We start from the raw sequence: 19,699 nt of genomic DNA on the forward strand, positions 1-19,699 counted from the left end.
GAGGCATTTGCTGTCGCATGGTCGCTTGAGGCGAAAAAATAAAAATTATCATCATCACATGTGGATACCGCCATGAAATGGCCTGTCGCGCGAACACTTCATCTTTGCATTATTATTTCTTTTATTACGCTGAGACCGTTTTTATCGTCGATCTTTCCATAAGACTTTATTTCCCGTATACGACGCGATTTTTGCGTTCCAACGGTTCTTCCACACAGACGCGTGTCGCTTTTCTAATTTATCAGTATTTCGCCACTGAAACAATAGTCTTCAACGATATCAGATTATAAACTCACAGTTTTACGTATTTTATTTTGTACAGAGATGATAACATACAGCAAAAAAAAAAAAAGAAAACGCATTTTATATTGAATGCATTATTATACACATATACAACAAAGAATATAAATATAATTCGTTTATTTCGCTTTCAACTAATAACTATTTTAATATTATTTAACACATTTTTTTAGATAGGTACAGTATACAAAGTTTTCAATTTAAATAAATATTTTTAAAGAAATATTTTATATTAATACAATTTTTTTCTTCATTATCTTCATTGATATTGTTATCATAATCATCTTCATGAAACTTGATATCACGGTAACTTTTTGATCTGATCATCTTATAAAAGTTAAAGAAAACAAGAAATACGTTACAACAATAGTCTCGCGCGTGGACAACATTTAAATGTTCGAGCCGAGATGTGCTCTTTGCGCTCTTTTCTCCCGTAGAAACTTAGCTCATAAACTGCAACACGATTAACTGGCGCTATCAACGTGACCAGGACATCCTGCCTTGAAGGCGACACGGGAAAACGCGAGAAACAACAATGTCCCGACTATAATGCGAGCTCAACGTATTTCCCCAACGCCCAACTTCCGCCAGGACGAACGGCCAACGTCCGGAGATGGGCGCGTTTCTCTACAACTTGGTAATTGGCTTAGGACGATACCTTCAACTTGCCAACCTCTCTCGCGAAACCGTCGTGGTAACACGTGTACCATACTCGCTCCGAAACATTCGTCGGCGGATAAAGATTGCGCGGGTCACAAGTGGAAGTCCGACATATATTCTTGGCGTATTCTTTACGTCGGAAATTAAACTTCTATAACAAAAGTACACTAATACAATAACTTTGTCAACTTTTCTATTTTTTGCAAAAAGTAATAACGGGATATTCTCACATGATATGACATGGCAAGATTAAAATTAAATTGAGGATTACCTGAATCTTTGTTTCCTTTCTTGAAAACTCTTCCTTTAAAATCTGAAAAATATTTGTTTCCTTTGCACATATTAATTAAAAGAAAAAAAAAAATACATTATTAATCTTCCATCGAGGATGGTGTGACGATATTTCTCCGGGCTTGAGAGATCGATTCAAAGTATACTTTAGCCTGGAGATTCTTTGTCCAAAACTTCTGCAGGAGTATTGAATCGTAGAATCCCTCGATATCAGTGATATTGTGATGAATTGCAGCCTCATACCTTGTCAATAATAAAGAATTCCAAGGCGCCCATTCGAGCTCGCGTCGGAAGCGAGTCAGCATCAGCTGATCGAGATCGTCGCACTCGGAAATACCGGATTTCCCATGCCAGACTTCGTTCACCAGACGGCAAACGACTTTGGCCCCGACCACGAAGGCCAGACTGCTATAGCAGCCCATTCTTGCTTCGAAGCGTCTGATTTCCCGCAACATCCTCTCGTAAAGCTCGTACACGACGCGGGGACCTCTTCGGGTTCTCATAGATGTGCAGTAGATGCAAGAAGAGGACCGCAATCGCTGTTCACGGGGAAATTTCTCCAAGGATAAGAGCCTATCGCAGGTCCTACAGAGCCGCGTAATGCTGGTGTCCGACCAACCGAACTTATTCATATCATCCTCGAGGTCGTCTGAGGAAGATAATACATGATAAAAGGATAAGAATAAAAGCAGAAAATGTAAATATATATTATAAACACATACAAAACATCTTTCTCTTTCTTAAAGAACGAGAAAGAAAGAAGAATATAATCTTCAAAAATACAATATTTCTCCGCAATTGAAAGGAAATCTCAAATCTAAGGAAGTAAAAATGAAAATAAAAAATAAAAAATCGTCATTATTGCTGGCGCTAAACAGAGCACAGAAAAAATTAAAAGACCTTGCAGAGCGTTACGCGCCAGCTTGAGGAAGCTCAGCTTCAGCCGGTTCCTGAGCCAGTTGAGTCTCCTCGTGTCTACTCGACATGCCAGTAAATCTAGTTCTTGATTGATCAGATAAACGAGCTCGTGCGATTGGTTACACGTGTGCATGCCGGTGACGCGTTTTAGATCGCATAGTAGATCGATCCGTTCCGAAACGGACAGATTCTCGTTGGCCAGCGAGGTGTACACGTTTCTGTGCTGACGGGCTCGTTGAACGCGTAGAGTGTCCACCAGAATCGGCTGGCCTCGACTGTCCTGCCAGGCAACGGGTTTAGATAATTCATCCAGAAGTCTGCGTCGTTTCCGTTCTCCGCATTTGAGACAGACGGCGGTCTTTTTGGAATCTATCGCGCGCAACAATTCGATCTCCTTCGACAGGATCAGGCCGCAAGCGGCGATCCTCGAGGATTCGACGAGCGTGCTATTCGCCTGTTCAGTCTCGAGAATTCGCCAACGATCAACGAGATTGTAGAGTGACTCAAAGTCAGAGCTCGTCCGCGGCGAACGGCGATTCAGCATTGCATAATCCGTGCTGTTGTAGGCGAATAGTGTTTGCGAATGTCCGAGCATGTTCACCTTGTCGTGTTGAGAGACGCTAGTCACTTCGAGAGCATTTGCTCTAGCCGCTCTGGCTCGATAAGCCCTGTAAACGATAATTGCGATCTTCAACTCATTAATTTATCTCGATACGCAAAGTACATTTTAACAAATCAAGCTGTGTAAATAGATTAATGATTTTTCCCGCTTATTTAATTTGCCATTATTTTTATTCTTCAATACGCAGAAGAGTTTAATTTAAAATTGATGACAACAATTTTTTCTTAAACTGCACACATGTATGTGTTCTTCATATAAATGTGGACATTCTTTCGAATATTAAATTACGTGTGCGTTTGCGAAAATTACATTACTCGTGTAATACAATATATTACCTATAACACTGCTGTATTTTAATAACGCTATCGAGAATGCTGTTATCTTGACGAGGTAATGGTTTGACTTCTTCCGTTGTTGTCGTTAAAAAGGATGAAATTCCAGATGAAATAATTTTATCGCGCACATCAGGTAAAAACTCCACTTGCACCGCCTGGTCGTGAACGACATCGGTGACCGCGTCTACAACCGTGATGGTTTGCGTAATTCTGCTTCTTCTTGTACAGCCGTCATATGTTTGCGTGCAGGCATTGTGATAGATTAGGCCGGTAACGGTGTCCCTCCATCCGCCAAGAAATGGCTTCGCCTTGAGATCATGATTCTGTATTCTCGCAACGACTGCCATAGTACGTCAACGACTGTTTCGCGGAATCTAATCGCCTGCGCTTACAAGGAAAAGATTTCAATCGGAAAGCTAAGAGAAAAAAAGCCTGAGCGAGAGAACTGAGAGAAAAAGAAATATCCACGTGCGACAAGTGGACGAACACGATGGGAAATGAAGGAATATCTAATCATACCACGTATGGAACGTTTTTTATTTAAGAGAATATTTAATAAATATTTCTGATTATAATATATGAAAGTGATATAAAGCTTTTAAAAAGATTTTATTTTTAATCTTTTATTTATAATTCTCAGTTTTCACTGAGCTATTTCCCTATAGATGCTCTTTTTTTCTAGTATGATTGTTACTCGCGGTGTCTTTTATCTTTAACATTGTCGCAGTGACATGGTGGCTCATTTAGATAGAATTTAAACATCCATAGCACAAGGATAATTGGCTCAATGATCTGTCACTGGAATAACAATAATATGTGGCAATAAAGAAAATTACTTTTTTCTCGTTTAAAGGATCGAACAGCAAGCTGCGGTGGAAATTAATGCATCGGCTAACGTTTTTCACTTTTGCGTAGGTTTTGTGAAATTATATATGATAATATATTATTGCATATTTAAAAAACAGTTTTTTTAAATGAAATAATTAAATAAAATATTTAATTAAATTTTATTTATCAAACGTAAATATTATATTATATTACAAGTGGTAAATTTAAAATCGCATATACAGACGCAAAAATTTTTTATTATACCAATTGACTTTATACGAAATATATCGTTCTGTGTGTCGTTTTTTTCGCAAAACTATATAAATATAAATTAAGTTAAATAATATATACTTTACGATTATATAAAACAGAAATCTCGATGCTATTCGTTGAAATCTCGCGTGTTGCAACTTCGCTTTTTGACATCACCGTGTTAATCTTCTTCGAATCTATTGATCTCCTTGACCTATTATTCCACAAACACATGAATTTATAGATCTTCGACTTCGCAGACCGTCCATTTCCTAGACATTTGGATTTATAGATCTCTTATTTCACAGATTCCTTGCACATAGTATCTCTGAACTCGAAATCTTCTTCTCTCAATCGTATACTGGGATTAATAAATTTCTCTCTTTCACAAGTTTTGTAAGTAAAATAAGCTACTCTTCAATATTAATAAGAACATATAATATTAAAAAACATTGAATTTTATATATATGATTCATTGCAAGCCTGTAACACTAAAATTGAAGTATAAATTTGCATATGACATTCATTGCTGAACACTCTTCACATATGTACCTCTGTTTTTTCGCGTACTTTACAAATGTCTATTGCTCTTTGATCCTTCGATCCTGTTCGACACAGCAAAAAAAGAAACACTAATACAAAGATCTAAAGGATATACGAGCGCGTCTTATTTAGATTCTTTTCGCGCCGCGGTGAAACAAGAAAACACTTTCAGGAACCTCGACGAAACAGCTAAGTTACTTAAAGAGGGGAAAAGGCTCCGGGCCAAGAGAAGTAACTTTTATCGAATAATGCTCTCGGCAAACAGCACGTATGGTGACAGTTGAACAATAATTATGAAAAATGTTAAGCTCGAATTGGGGAATGAAAGAGAGAGAGAACCATGAATGTAAAGAGGGAGAAAAAATAGTTGACATTTTTGCAGAAAATAACACCGACAAGCTCGCTTATAGCAAGCCAGGGGGAGGAGGGGGGGGGGGGGAAGGAGACCTCCCACACCTAGGAATATATGTATATACATATATAATACTCTCCCGCGACCATGTGGGTCGCGATGCGACATACTTTTCTATGTATTGTAAATTACACGCGAGATGCCGGAACATAGGAGGAGAGACGAGAAGAAAAAAAATGAGGAGATGTTGCTAAGAGACGGCACGCCGCGAAACTTTTTGTGAGACCGCCGCCTGAGACACGAGGAAGGGCGCGTTATATTTATGCAAGGGAAAGGATATCGGGGGAGGGGGGGCGAGAGAGGGGACGGGGGACAGAGGTGAATTTTAAGTTAGACATAAACAGGTATGAGAAAGTTTGTCGTTGCGACACCTTCCTCTCCTCCACGTCGACGGAAGTTATCCGTGCGCGCTTTCTCGAGGAGCGTAATTTGCCGGTAAACTCCGCGACAAATATGGATAAGACAAGGGAGATTAATGATCGTGAGATAAATGAAGGAGTTAAACCATTGTCGGACGAGTGATATAAATTACTTAGGGATCGTCTACTTGAGAACATTTGGAATTCTCGTAAGTTAGAATTTTGTTATAGTTTGTTTTTGAACTTTTACTATGAGTGTACAAGAATCTGTTTGTTTATTTATTTATTTTTTTCAAAGAAAAAGAACATTAATAAAGTAGATTATGGAGTAGATTGCTTCAACAATCAGTTGGCTACGTAGCTCTTAATGGATTCTTTTATCCGATATTTTTTGGAAGGCAAAATGTTCACGTGTGTAAAAACCAGCAAATTATTAAATTATTTACTTTGAATCATCTTGATCACTTACAATATTAAAAAGTCAAGAATAAAAAATATATTTATTTTTTATATCTCGATATTTAAATTAACTTTCATTGTTAGTTAATATGTTAAATGCTATAATAAACATTATTGATATATAATGTATATATATGTAATTTAAGATTTTCATTCAGAAACATTTCATATAAAATATTTGGAGATATAAAGCGCTTAAAGGAACAGTGAAAGGAAAAGGTACCTCTGGTGAAGTTTGAGGGATTTTGTGATGGAAAGCTGAATTTTATGAAGTACGGCGCCTTCCAGCGTGCCCACATTGGTAATCGATGGAATGGAAAATGGTTTCATATTACGAAGGCTAATGCTTCTTTAACAATCTGGTCAGCCATTTCTTTTTATACGCGAGCCATATTACGGAAAAAAAGGAGAGGCCAATAAAACGATTGATAAATCATTGTACACGCAACGCAAAATAATGTATCAATTTTTGATAGTGCAATGGTGAAATAAACGGACAAATAAACGAGTCGATTAATCGCGTTGCTCGCGAATAATTTCGTAGCAACAAACGTGTTTGTAGCGAACGTTGTAAAAAGGAAGTAATGCAAAAATAGCAAATCCAAAGGGAAAAACGCTTGTTTTACATTTTTATAAAAGCACGCTTTTAATTAAAGGCTCAAGAAGTACGAGAGCGTCGATGATGATTGAAGATGAATTCAAGTATTACGAACAATCGTTACATCCATCGGATTTAATTACCATACAGTGCAATTACTTGAAGCGCATAAATATTGAATAGCGTTGTATTTTCGTCGATACAGCTGCAACGCCCATTATTACAAAGAACGTTTATATTGATTTTTCCAGAATTTATGTGAAACTCTTAAAATAACTCTTATGTAAATATATCATCAGTAGTTGTAGAAAAAAAAATTTATTACCAAGAGACTTACCGAGGACAACTCGAAACATCTTGTTGCTGCATGATATCACGAGCATACACTTCATAATTTTATTGAGATTTTGATATCGAATTCATATAATCTTGAGATATTTTTTATAATAATTATCTCTCTTTCTCTATAATTTTAATACGATTTTTATGACTTATTAAAACTGCAGTTATCGCTATTATAAGCCGGAGAAACGCTTTTATCGCGGAAAAATTGAACGATTTAGTAGGATTAAACCGAGTTGGCGTGCAAAGTAATGCGCATCGTCGATCAAATTTTGACATTTGCGATCTAAGTAGATCGCGTCGAAGAGCGGCTTTTAATGCGACCTAGGTACTACTACCCTCATGTACAGGATGCCGCAACGCGGCACCTGTGAAAGCTCAGAGTCTTAAATCCAACGTTGCTACTGGCAACGTGCTTGGTCGATCGGTCAAAAGCCCTTTCTTGTCCATTATTTTTCGATTTTATGTTTCTTTCTCAAAAGCCCCCATGACGGATATGAATTCAGATTGGTATGTGGCGGACATTATGCGCCGCGGCGCAGAGAATTTTCAACGGCATTCATACATCTTCGCTTTCAGCGTTTTCTATACGATGTGTATGTAGTAACCAAACATGCATCTTAAAATCTCAAGTATATCATATCTGATACGCTTTCGAATTGCGGATTCCAACACTTTTCTCAGACCTTTCTCTCGTATTGTGCATCATAAAAAAGGGATAGAAAAAGAGAACGCGTATTCAATTAATATATATCAAATTCAACTAAATTTTTAAATAGATCCTAATATTCAAACTTATTTTTCAGAGTTCGAAAACTTTTGTTTATTTATATTATTTTATTTTATTTTTGTTCTAAGTGCATCGAACATGAATCGGTTTCCATTATTCACTCTCGCAACCAATTAAGGATAGCGCGGCTGATATTTGCAATGCAAGTATAAGCCAGATTGTGTTACGGCGATAAAGTGATACGGGATAGCGAATGCCGATTCTAGAATAGCGAACAATTTATATATCCCGTTACGCGCAATAGCTTTTACAGTGCAAAAACCGACCACCGATCGCTATCCGTGTACGTTTCTTACGTAAAAGCTTTCATTATCACTAGTTACGTTTGTATCATATTGCCTAACATTCGAGATAACGTTGCATATAAGACATAAAACCTTTTTTGCTATTTCTCTAGAGACTTGAACAATATCGATTAAAAGAACTCAGCGCTTTTTAACTGTTAAAAGATACATACGATATACACATTTAGAATGTGAAAAAATATTCTTTTTAAATAATATTAATATATTTTTTTAAGTCATGAATGTGCGTATCATATATTTTATATGAAAAAATAATAAATTTTTAAAAAACACGTATATATTCAGAAAAAAATTATTACTATTCAATTTGACAGTTCAAATATTGAAGAAATTAATACGCAGTAAAAAACTTAACGTAAATAATTTTATTTGTTTAATGCGAGTTTAAACCGGTTTTAAAGAACGGAGAAATATGTAATGCAATCCTTTTGTTTACGACAATATGTTGGAATTCTTATTCCAGAGATTATGTATTTGGCAATTTTTTGTAATGTCAAGCCCGCGGATGCCAGGATCCACTCGCAAGCGTATTATTATACTTTCACTGACTATCAGGTAGCGAAAAAAAATCCATACGAAGCATATTGCATTCGTTGCCGATGGGAAGTATTGTACAAGGAATAAAGTCTCAAAAACATGCGCACGAGTGAAGTATTAGAAATATTAAAAGAATTTTGTTAACAAAATTTGTATATTAAAAATTTTTTAATAATTTAAATTTTATTCTCTTAATAATTCTTGTCTCTCATAATTCTTATCTTTCTCTCTTTCTTTCTTACGCATCTTTACATGTATATACATTAGATTAATTTATAAAAAAATATTAAATTTATTACAGCATCCAAATAAACTATAATATGCTTGAACAAATGCGTCAAATTTTTACAAGTTTTTATCCCATTGTTAGTGCATTTTACTCGTTTCCTGTTTGCAAATATATATGTAAACAAACCGCACTATTATTCGAATATTTGCGCAAATAAAATACAATAAAATCCGATTGCAATGCGAAAGAATGAAAGTGTTACGTAACAAAGATTTATTAAACCGATGGTCACATCGATATATAATAGCAATTATTCGATGAATCAAAACTGAAACAATCAAGAAATTCGTTGCGAAGGAATTTAATTGGTGTTTATTCTCACAAAACATTATGTAACATAATTTCTTGTCATTGTTTATATTTTTTAGATGGATCATAGTTTTCTACAGTTAACGGTGGTTTATATTGTATTCCACTTTGAATATTAGAATAGCGACAAGATTCTCGGAAATTTTTCTCAAAAATTGTCAATTGTCTGGAAATACCAAAAACATAAGAAATAAGAATAAAATCATTCTTCAAATATATATATATATATATCATTTACACATAATTTAAATACATCCAGAGATTTTTATATTGTGTTCAAGGAAATGCAAAAATGGATAAAAGTATTGTATTCTCACATACTTGAAATAATTCTTTGCAATCTGATGTTTCAAATTGATCTGGTTTATCAAGTGCTTCGAGTATACCGTAGTGAGATCATGAATGCGATAATGTACTTCGGCTTCGTCCTCTGTAAGAAGGATACAATTCCAAGGCGCCCATTCGACATCCTTTTCATATCTGATCAATCTCAGAACAAAGAGATCTTTAATTTTGCTAATCGCTGATCGACCGTGCCAAATATGATTAACTAAATGATAAATATCGTGTTCCTGCATCATAAACGCCAAAACGGAAGTCGATCTCTGACGTTCTTCCTCAGCTCGCACACAATTTAATATAAACATGTAAGAATCGTAATCAACATGCGCAATATTACGCCGAGCTAGAGAACTGCAACCTTAAAGAAATATTTAACTAATTATTTTCAAAATGTATGTTTATACATAAGAAAGAATTGATCAAAATTAAAAAAAAAAAATTTGATTAGTATATGTAGTTAAACAGAAGGTTCAACTTTTGAAAAAAGTTGCGATTTTCTCATTTTTTCCCCTCAAAATACAATAGAGTATGATAAAATAGATAAAAAATTGAAACAACAGGAATTATATAAGAAAATTAAAATATTTCCTTAGTAAAAGAATATTTTACTTAATCAAAATAAGAAATAAATTATAGATTAATGATCAATAGATCAATAAATTGTTACAAATATTATAAAATATGAACCTATGTTATCGTTACATCCCAGATAGCAAAAGTCTTTTTGACATTGTTTTGACCTAATTTGACATCAAAGTAACGTCAAAATGGCTACTTCTGCTACTTAAGACACTTACTGATACAAACTGATAGCTTCTTCATTCTCGTATGTGATAAAAATCTATGGAAAGGAAGTAATTTTAAGCAATTCCGACAAAATTTCATTCTTGTTTCGAAAGGTTCTCGTAATTCGTTATCTTTAGAATTTGCATCGACACATTTACAGCCACACGTGCTATACATGCTCACAAAATTTAAGTAAGCGTCTATAAGACATATTATATATAATATGTAAAAGTTATATAATATTGCAATTTAATATATGCAATCAGCGATAAATACAACTTAAAAAAATAAGAAGTAACATTTAAATTTATCATCTAATTTTATTCAACATAAAATTTAATAATTATTTATTTATCTTATATTTATATATTTTTATATTTCTTTCATATTGTATTTATCGTCGATAAAGTTTGAACATATGACATATTATTAATATTTGTATGATTCGCATATTATTTCTCTATTTTTACTATTATTATCAGTATTACTTTGGGACATTAACAAATTCATATATCTTACGTATTATCCTTTCATTTAAATAATCGAGCGATAAACCCTCGATCTTTCGATTCTGCAATGCGATCTCTTGATCTAATAAAGAGATCAAATCAAAAGCTTCGATACAATTGTGTGATTCGAGCAATCTTTTTAACATTATTAATAATTTTATCCGTTCCTCTGAACTAATATTGCGGTTACTCAATGCGTTATAGAGTTCTTTGAACTCCCGAGCCTTTTGAATTTTCATAGTGATCATCTCTACGGGTTTACCCTTGTAACCGGTCCATCGTATCGATTTACAATTCAACGTCAAAAATCTGAGAGCTCTTTGTTTCCTATACAAGCTTTTGATAGCTTGTTTATGTTTGTCGACATGATTGAACATTTCCACCGTCTTTTCTAGAATTCTGTAATTCTCGGCACGCTGCCCGCTTTTGAACAATCGCGATTTTATGTTCTTCATACAGTCGGATCTCCATCTTTCAATCAGGCTATAGAGCATGTCAAAGTCAGCCCTCGATCGTGGATAAGTTTGGCGAAGAATGTTCCGTTTATGTCGCATTCTGTAAAAAAAGAGATACGATACGGCGTATATATAAGGAGTGTGGGGTGAAATCGCTCGAACATCTTCGAAAGTGTTGTGCACAAACTTATATCGGGCGTGAAAAGATCTTCTATATAGAGAGAAAATTGCTTTGATCATATTCGGCAAATTGCACAAAATTTTTCTTATGTAACATACTTTTCTGGCTCTAATATTTTTCAAAATGCATAACTCGAAAGAATTCTTTCATGAATGACGAAACAGCTAAAACAGATATTTTCTTAGCAAAAATTTATTCTTTTTCTCTAATTTCGTAAATAAGTAAATATATGCTTTAACAAAATTTTAATTTGAAGCTGAACAGCAGATATTTCAGAATAAATTAGGCTTTTGCTGAGAAAAGTCGAATTCAAATTGTGCGAAAAAGATACGTAATGAAAAAAAGCAAAGAATCTAAGGTATTCTGTACAAGCTTATAAGACTGCATAGAAACCTGAAATAGAATCAATATTTATATTCCAATTATTAATTATTTTCTCAAAATTACTTGTAGTTTATAAATACAATTAAGATAGAAAGAGAGAGAATATGAAGAGAAGATTATCGTATGTGTGTTTGAGTTTCAAGAAATTATTCTCTTTCAAAATAAAAAATTATCTGAATTACTCGTATGCAATAGTTTTCTCTTCCTCGTATTTGTTGCATTTTTCGAGTATGTTGCGATAAGTTTGCGCGCATTCCTTGATGTATTTCATTAATCTGTATGCTCGGTAATTTCTCTGAATTATACGAGCGTGCCTATCTAAATAAGACTGTACTTTGACATAGCTTTTATATGGCTTGACAATCCTATATTTATCCTCCTCGTTAGGTATATAGCAGTCATCTCTAAATTAACGATGTAAAATTGTCAGTTCACACAATTTATCTGTTATATATTACATATATTTATATATATGTTTTGTTTCTTTAATAATATAAGTCTCTTCAAATATATTTTTATATTGTAATCTTTCGTTTTTAAAATACTAGTATTTGCACAATTATGTAGATGCAATACTGCTACTACTAAGATGCAAATACTTCACTTGTATAGGTAAGAGACTTATAAATTTATTTAATACCGCCACATTTGCGTTGCACAATGACGTAAGGATTGTGCTACTCCGTTCTTCGTTTGCACACATTGAACCGCTCTGCTGCATGTATTCTTCCATGATACCTGCTTTGGCAGAGGTCCACTTTGAGAAGCTGCGTTTAAGTATTTTATCCCGGTAATTTTGTGTCGCCACCCACCCAGATAAGGTTTGAGAATCCTTTGTTTTTTTATTTCAACCGATAAGGCCATTTTAAATGAAGATTTCTAAATGGTTCTCCTTTTTTCTTTTATTTAAATCGATATAACTTTCATAAACAGATATGGCGTCATAAACATATTTTAATCTCTTTTAAATAAATACACTTTCTGATTACGATATTAATCGTATCTATATTATTTATCGAAGACTTGAGATACGATATTTTATATTTCATTGACATATGTCATTATATCAATATGATAGGATAAATACATATAGAAAAATAAATCAAGCGGTTTTTTATTGTTTTGTTTAAAATTAAAAAAAAAACGCTCAAGACTTCTATATTTACTTTCTCTTTTATCATAATTATTTTGATTATATGATATCAGAAAAAAGAAATGTAAATTTTTTCTTCTAGTACTATAAATCAAAATAATTTTTTCACAGCCATATCACTAAAATGGTATGCGAAAAAAAGTGTCTATATTTGAGATTGTATCACTTTCTATATTGCATAATATATTTACAGCTCACATCAACTATTTGCAATTTAACAATTGCAATGTTTAAAACTAATACGATTAAATAATTGTATGTGATGATGAATATTATAAATATAATAATCATCTCTTAGAGTTCTGTTCTTAAAGTAAACATGACTTGTAGAGATAAAGAAAAAAAAAAAAAAAAAAAATTTATATATATAAATATCATTTCCTTCCATCATGTACAAGATAATAATTATATAAATCAGCATTAAATATATTTCTTGATTTTTAGATTTACAAATTTACAATTTATGTTGAAACGATGAAAGAAAATAATAAAATATAAAATAAGGAGATCATTTAGAAACATCAGAAATAAAAAAAATCAAATCAAAAACAGATACTCTTTTGTATAAAAGAATTTGAAATAAATAGCATGTTCTTTATATTGTGGAAAAATAATTGATACAGATATGTATTTAGGTTATTTTAATCAGAGGAAAATGCCTATGACAAGAGAAATCGAACAACGGCGGTTCTTTTGAGTCTTTTTTATGTCCATCAGCCAATAGTTTTAGCACCACAAAATTAGTCTTTGCTACTTTCAATAAGTTATTGATCTGCAAAACAAAAAAAAACAAATATGTGATAAAGATAATGTTATAAAGTAGTTTTACAATTGCAGACTTATATTTTTATTGAGAGCTTACTTCGTTTTCCATTAAGCTATTTGATGGATAAAGCAATAATGCACGTTCCAACATATTTCTCGCTTGATGAAAATGTCGGCAACCAGCGATATACTGCATTTCGCTAGTAACTTTTTCCTATAAGAACAAAAAATGTAATTTTTTTTTTTTAATGTAATTTATGAGCTGTTCATTAATTTTCGACACACATGATTTAAAGATCTGAGAATTAAACTTACATTCCTTTTATGCATTTGGGCATTTGTCATATCTAAGAATTCTTGATAATGAACGGGTGGTGGTGTTAACAAAGACGAGAATGGTAATAATCTATGTTCATATCTCACTCGCTCCGAGTCAAATTGCATCTCTGGAAGCGGTATTTTTCCATCCATGCGAAAACCGACTAAAGCCTAAAAATTTTATAAAATTGTTTCATATTATATACTGAATTCTATATTCTTGATTAATATGACTGATTGATATTCTATTAAAGACATGTAATTTACTTTATAATATCCGCCACATATATTTTGCAATGCCTGATACATTAATATTTCCAAATTGTACGGTCTTGGAGTCGATTTCTTCTTCTTATTTTTAGAACTCTTCTTACCGCCTCTACCTTTATGCGTATCATTGTGTACATCTTGTTCCATTAAGAACGTGTCGGCTCGTGTAATAGCAGATACAAGCCAGCCATACAGAAATTCGTATAGATACCAAAAGATATAGTGGTATTCGTGCACCGAATATAACTCGAGCTCGAAGCCACTTAACAGATACATAACCATCACACGTAATGTGTGGTATAAAATCCAGGTACCAAAGCAGGCCAAGTGAGGTCTTGGCGTATCACTTTTTAAAGATAGAGTATGCAGATATCCATCGACTCTTTCTGCCTAAAATGCATATTGCAATCTTAATTATTGTAACTTTTTACTATTATTAGATTGAATTAATTTATTTAGAATAAAATTGCTGCAATACTTGTGTTAAAAAAATTCCAATTTTTTACAAACTAAAATAGAATAAAAAAGCGAATATGAGATAGACACTTATTGCAAAAGAAAAACAAAACATAAAAAATGTTTATAGCAATTTAAAAAAGCAATTAAAAGAAATTAATTAAAGTATATAAAAATAATTAAAAATTCTATAAGTCTTACTTCATCTTGCAATGTCGCAAAATCCTCCAATAAATGCGCCAGTTTATCTCTTTGCCTTGCCCTATTATGGCCACTAAGCTGTAATAGGCTTCCAAATAAGCTAACACAATGCGATAGAAAGCTATCGACATACTCCTTAGCCTGGTGATTTTGAAGCAATGTGCTCTTTGGCATCAACACTGGAGGCGCAATAAAATTTCGCGCCGCATCTTTTAACACATCGACGAAATTGTGCACACCAAACACACGGTTAGTAGTAGGCAAATAAACGATTTGCAACATAGACCTAGACAATATGCACGGACTCTGACGCGAAAATTCTAAGAAAAAGTCCTAAAAGGAAATTAATTTACTTTGCGTATGAGCCTTGCATCGATAAAGAATGCTAATTCTTTATAAATTACCAGGGCGGCGTGAAATCCAGTGTGATTTGTAATTTTTGTAACCATTTTGAACCTACTTATTAATTCCAGTAAATATTCCAAAGCATCTATTCTTGGTTTAATTTTGGTATACCGAGGAAACGTTGGTGGCAACAATCTTTGATTCACCATAGGATCAAATCCCATAATATTCGGATGATTAGCTATAATTAAAGAAAACGTGAATTTGTATCATTTCATATAAATAACAATATTAAAAAAAAATAATAATAAAACAATATATTAATATGTTTTTTTTTAGAAGTAATTGGTCCCAAATTTATGAAAATAATTTATAAGAGAGGAGAAATACATAATATATTTTCTATTATATACTTACAAACTTCATCAGCTTTTTCGCCACGACCCACTGTTAAAATCATAATATGAAGCATATCGGAACAATTTGATAATAATCTCTGACAATCACTTAAATTCTGTTGCAGTTGCTGTTTTCGGCCCATCAATGTTAACACTTGATAAAACATTTTGGTGAATCGGATCCTTGCGTAAAGTGCTATTCCATCATTATACTGCAAGTAAAAGATAAACATAATAGGTTATATATAAAAAGAGATGCAGATATAAAATTGTTATTAAATTTAAAGAAGATACAAACTTAAAATACAATAACATGTGGTCCAAATCAATAAAAACAAAAACCAAAAATTATACAGAAACTTACTTCAGTCTCAGATTCAACATCAACAGGTTTTATTCTGCTTTTCCGATGCAGTTCTTCCTCCACTTCTCGCAACATTGATATAGTTTTCTGTTCTGTAATGTCTTGCTGTAATCTGTAGCCATAAGTAACGCTTTGGAAATCCTCCTCTTCAAATACCAAAGCTTTATTAATACAATCCTTGATTATTTCTATTATTTTGTACACTGCATAACAGAAGGTCTTCAGAGGCTTATCTAATATTTGCGCAGGTTGATGCAAATACAAGTTTGTGAAAACAGTTTGCGCAAGACTGTGACCCTCCAGCCAAGATACTATACACGCGTACGTGGAATCTATTATTCCTATAATTTCGGCAGGTGTAAAATTGTCTAATTTGATTGTGCCTGAGTCGACTGCCTGAGTGAAAGTGCAAGGTTTATTGTTCCCCCGATTGCACAACATGCCAGCATCCATCTTCGGATCCATCATCTCAATAGCAGACATGGCTTCGAATAATCCAAACAGCTCATCATGTAATAATTCTCCCAGTTCCAACTCTAGATACAGAATGCAAACAAATATACTTGCACATTTCAGAAAATAATAAAATTTTACTACTATTTAAATATTACTATTATATACTATTACTAATATCTTACAATTAGAGGTATTTTCTACTATGATTCTTATAAAGATTAGAAAGAGTCTGCAATGGCTTAATTTTGAAATTCTCTTATGAAGTAATCTAATTCTATTCTGACATATATTATTATGTGTTATAATTTATGGCAATATTACTTTTGTAATTTACTAAGAATATATTTTTACTTTTTTGCTTATATTAATATCATATTTACTCAATCAGACAATATTATAACTTTAATAAGATAAAATCAAGAAATAATTAAATAGAAAATAAACTCTAATACAAAGTAAGAATTGCAATTCAGCAATATTTATTAAAAATTGTGATCAGATCTAAAAACTATTTAACAACAATGTTTTACAATTTATTAAAGCAAAAAAATATATAAAGTATGCGCAAATATTACAATATTAAGATAGAATCAAGATTTAAACATTATTGATTCTACGGATCATTAACCATAAGCCTGATGCGACACTTTCTTTGAAAAATTATAGAAATACATAAATAATTCAGAAAAAGATCAGAATCAGATAATATTTACTTGCGATTATTTTGTTCTCATTTTTTTTCCTTTTAAAGATTAAATACGCCTATATCTTATTTTAAATATAGAAAGCGTAAAAAAGAATCTACATGGAAAGAATCTAGAGGGAAACGAGCGGCTCGAGTATTCATAGCACTAGGTAATTGCAGAATTCACAGGAAGGAGAGTACAGGACGAATGGAAAACGAAAGATTATCGGGACAAAATAGCGTAATCGGTCTGTTGATCAAATACCTGTGATCGCCTCGAAGAACTCTTGAGTGATGTCCACCCAATTGTGCGTGACCTGGTCGAATCTACAAAACAGAAACAGCACGGTGCAGTTAAAAAATACCGCCCTGGGATGCGCGAGCGAACGGTGCAATCTTAGGTTAAACTGCACCGAGTGTCGCGACGACACGACGAATGACGGATCGCCATGTCCGCCGTTCGCGAAAGATTCGCAAACGTGGCTCGCTACACGGCGATTTATCCGCGTCGAAACTTACGACGAATCCTTATCCTCATTCATATCAATCGTATTCTGATCCTCCACCATGGTCGCCATTATTGTGGGCGATTATTCTGTCACTTCTTTAGCAGGAAGGCACACTCGCGTCACGCCGAAAGTCCCTGTTGAAGGTAGAAGTCCTCTATTCTGCATCCCCCTCTATTCTGAAACAGCTGTTTTCACTCGTAAATTGAAATTTCCCTCTTTTACATATTACATATACATATATACAGGTACGTAATAGCTGATTGCACTAAAAAAGGCGCGAATGTCAAACGACTTCAATTCGTTTCTTCGCGCCATTAAATAATTTCGAAACGTATCACATATTTTTTTTATACAAACATAGAGAAGGAAAAACATAGAGAGGAAGTGGAGAAGTATTTGATCGAGAAAATTAGTTAGTTCCGACTTTGTCTAATATATATACCAAAAAAAAAAAGTACCACGAATAAACTAGATTACTATTTAATTTCAATACAATATTCGCCATTTTGTTTAAATCATAAGAAAGATTATAATAGCGTCGCAAGTTGCATATATATAATTATATACTCGTACGCCGTACGGGTTTCTTTTAGCCACATTTCACACATGGATTCATTAATTTGCAATAAATGCTTCGTCTCGATACGCAGAGGACATCAGCCGTACAATATCACACAATGCGGCCACATTTTTTGTCAGAATTGTCTACAACAAGGTAAATAATAAAATCATGCGAGGAATAATATTACACGCATACATAAGTTTTATTAATTTTTGATTAAAATAATTGATTAATTTTCTATTACAGTCGAAAGACAGTGTTCACAATGCGAATATATCAGCCCCGCATATTTATCGTTAAAAGAACCAGTGATGCCTAAAACGATTTCATTTTTTGCTCCCGTCATGGAAATTTGGGAAATGCTGTTAAAAGCGGATATGTTGCGAAGCAATCAGATAAAGATAACAATGCAACGCTTTCGCGAACTTGTATGTTACATAAAATCATTTTATTCCTTTTGTGTTTCTCATGCAATTTCGTATATCATATACACACATATATATTTATATTATTATTTATTATATTTATATTACACTCATATTTATTTGCATCTTTTTGACAACAACTTGAATAATTATACGATGATGCTCTTTATATAAGGACGAAAAGTATGAGAAATTGAAAAATCAGTTTTTCATCGATCAACGTAATTTTAAAATATTAAGAGAGAAGTACATGAATCTGAAGAAAGAGAAAGAAAACGTCCAAAAGAAGATATTGCAAATTCAAAATACGTACAAAATGCAAAATGTACCCCGCCCAATGAAGACGACGACAGATTTCTATCCTATTCCTACGCATTCGTCAAGTGCAAGGTAAAATACAAGGATACATGTTACTACGCCATTAATTTTTTTAAATTTCAATAATTTTTGTTATTATATACTATTGTTACAAATAATTCAAAGAGATTAAAAGATATCTGAATAATATGCGATCCTTTATTAACGTTTTTCTTAATGCATTTATTTCATTGTTTACAGATGTGCCTCAGGATCATTAGACTTTCTGAAATTTTCTAATGTGACACCTATGTCTGTACGGTCAATCGATTTAAAAAAACATCAAACCGATGCCGATGGTTTTCGCGTACCCAGCAATCCAAGACGCGGCAATCCTCTTATTTTTACATCAGATACAGATTCGAATTATAGTTTCAAGTAAGATATAATTTCTTCCTTTACACATATTTATATAATCTCGATTTCATTATATATTATCTTACTTTTAATATAACTTATTGTTGATATAATCTTTTATTTAAATAAGTTATAATACCACCAATTATATCAAAAAATGAGAATTAAAATAAGCTTTGTTTACAATTAAAAAATATTAATTTAAAGAAAAAAATACAGTTTTTGTTGTGTATTTTAAGAAAGATTCTGTTATAACGTGATGTATCATTATG

The 19,699-nt window shown here is 32.9% G+C and overlaps 4 protein-coding genes across 4 annotated transcripts; 1 reads left to right on the top strand and 3 right to left on the bottom strand.

Annotated features, from left to right (window-relative positions):
* Positions 1 to 946: 946 nt before the first annotated feature.
* On the bottom strand, positions 947 to 3,473 carry LOC138941595 (IQ motif and ubiquitin-like domain-containing protein). The gene is made up of 4 exons (XM_070311424.1): positions 3,127 to 3,473; positions 2,152 to 2,837; positions 1,398 to 1,900; positions 947 to 1,111 (listed from the first exon to the last, which is right to left on the bottom strand). Exons 1-4 carry the CDS (start codon positions 3,471 to 3,473, stop codon positions 947 to 949), a joined length of 1,701 nt encoding a protein of 566 aa, XP_070167525.1.
* Positions 3,474 to 9,188: 5,715 nt separating this feature from the next.
* LOC138941596 (IQ motif and ubiquitin-like domain-containing protein) lies at positions 9,189 to 12,670 on the bottom strand. Its single transcript, XM_070311425.1, has 6 exons — positions 12,447 to 12,670; positions 11,989 to 12,210; positions 10,797 to 11,341; positions 10,289 to 10,477; positions 9,471 to 9,849; positions 9,189 to 9,315 (listed from the first exon to the last, which is right to left on the bottom strand). Exons 1-6 carry the CDS (start codon positions 12,668 to 12,670, stop codon positions 9,189 to 9,191), a joined length of 1,686 nt encoding a protein of 561 aa, XP_070167526.1.
* Positions 12,671 to 13,407: 737 nt separating this feature from the next.
* Naa35 (N-alpha-acetyltransferase 35) lies at positions 13,408 to 17,877 on the bottom strand. The gene is made up of 10 exons (XM_070311118.1): positions 17,737 to 17,877; positions 17,483 to 17,544; positions 16,077 to 16,612; positions 15,732 to 15,924; positions 15,374 to 15,555; positions 14,970 to 15,302; positions 14,310 to 14,702; positions 14,040 to 14,213; positions 13,822 to 13,938; positions 13,408 to 13,731 (listed from the first exon to the last, which is right to left on the bottom strand). The coding sequence occupies exons 1-10, from the start codon at positions 17,793 to 17,795 to the stop codon at positions 13,591 to 13,593; spliced, it is 2,190 nt and encodes a 729-aa protein (XP_070167219.1). The 5' UTR covers positions 17,796 to 17,877; the 3' UTR covers positions 13,408 to 13,590.
* On the top strand, positions 17,406 to 19,562 carry LOC138941445 (E3 ubiquitin-protein ligase RNF212B-like). Its single transcript, XM_070311119.1, has 5 exons — positions 17,406 to 17,971; positions 18,320 to 18,441; positions 18,535 to 18,716; positions 18,889 to 19,103; positions 19,272 to 19,562. The coding sequence occupies exons 2-5, from the start codon at positions 18,333 to 18,335 to the stop codon at positions 19,450 to 19,452; spliced, it is 687 nt and encodes a 228-aa protein (XP_070167220.1). The 5' UTR covers positions 17,406 to 17,971; positions 18,320 to 18,332; the 3' UTR covers positions 19,453 to 19,562.
* Positions 19,563 to 19,699: the final 137 nt, after the last annotated feature.

This window comes from Polyergus mexicanus, unplaced genomic scaffold, assembly GCF_030449975.1.
Source record: "Polyergus mexicanus isolate NDT 795.1 unplaced genomic scaffold, iyPolMexi1.0 SCAF_19, whole genome shotgun sequence".
NCBI classification, from domain to species: domain Eukaryota; kingdom Metazoa; phylum Arthropoda; class Insecta; order Hymenoptera; family Formicidae; genus Polyergus; species Polyergus mexicanus.

Excerpts from the sequence above, each read along its gene's own strand:
- LOC138941595 (XM_070311424.1), bottom strand. The coding sequence starts at position 3,473 with ATGGCAGTCGTTGCGAGAATACAGAATCATGATCTCAAGGCGAAGCCA. Across the intron at positions 2,838-3,126 it reads AAAATACAGCAGTGTTATAG|GGCTTATCGAGCCAGAGCGG; the intron begins GTAATATATTGT and ends TATCGTTTACAG. Across the intron at positions 1,901-2,151 it reads GGCGCGTAACGCTCTGCAAG|ACGACCTCGAGGATGATATG; the intron begins GTCTTTTAATTT and ends TATCTTCCTCAG.
- LOC138941596 (XM_070311425.1), bottom strand. The coding sequence starts at position 12,670 with ATGGCCTTATCGGTTGAAATAAAAAAACAAAGGATTCTCAAACCTTAT. Across the intron at positions 12,211-12,446 it reads TGTGCAACGCAAATGTGGCG|AGATGACTGCTATATACCTA; the intron begins GTATTAAATAAA and ends TCGTTAATTTAG. Across the intron at positions 10,478-10,796 it reads TTTAAATGAAAGGATAATAC|ACGCTTACTTAAATTTTGTG; the intron begins GTAAGATATATG and ends TATGTCTTATAG.
- Naa35 (XM_070311118.1), bottom strand. The coding sequence starts at position 17,795 with ATGGCGACCATGGTGGAGGATCAGAATACGATTGATATGAATGAGGAT. Across the intron at positions 16,613-17,482 it reads GTTCTTCGAGGCGATCACAG|AGTTGGAACTGGGAGAATTA; the intron begins GTATTTGATCAA and ends TTCTGTATCTAG. Across the intron at positions 13,939-14,039 it reads CCCAAATGCATAAAAGGAAT|GAAAAAGTTACTAGCGAAAT; the intron begins GTAAGTTTAATT and ends TTGTTCTTATAG.
- LOC138941445 (XM_070311119.1), top strand. The coding sequence starts at position 18,333 with ATGGATTCATTAATTTGCAATAAATGCTTCGTCTCGATACGCAGAGGA. Across the intron at positions 18,442-18,534 it reads TCAGAATTGTCTACAACAAG|TCGAAAGACAGTGTTCACAA; the intron begins GTAAATAATAAA and ends TTTCTATTACAG. Across the intron at positions 18,717-18,888 it reads TGCAACGCTTTCGCGAACTT|GACGAAAAGTATGAGAAATT; the intron begins GTATGTTACATA and ends TCTTTATATAAG.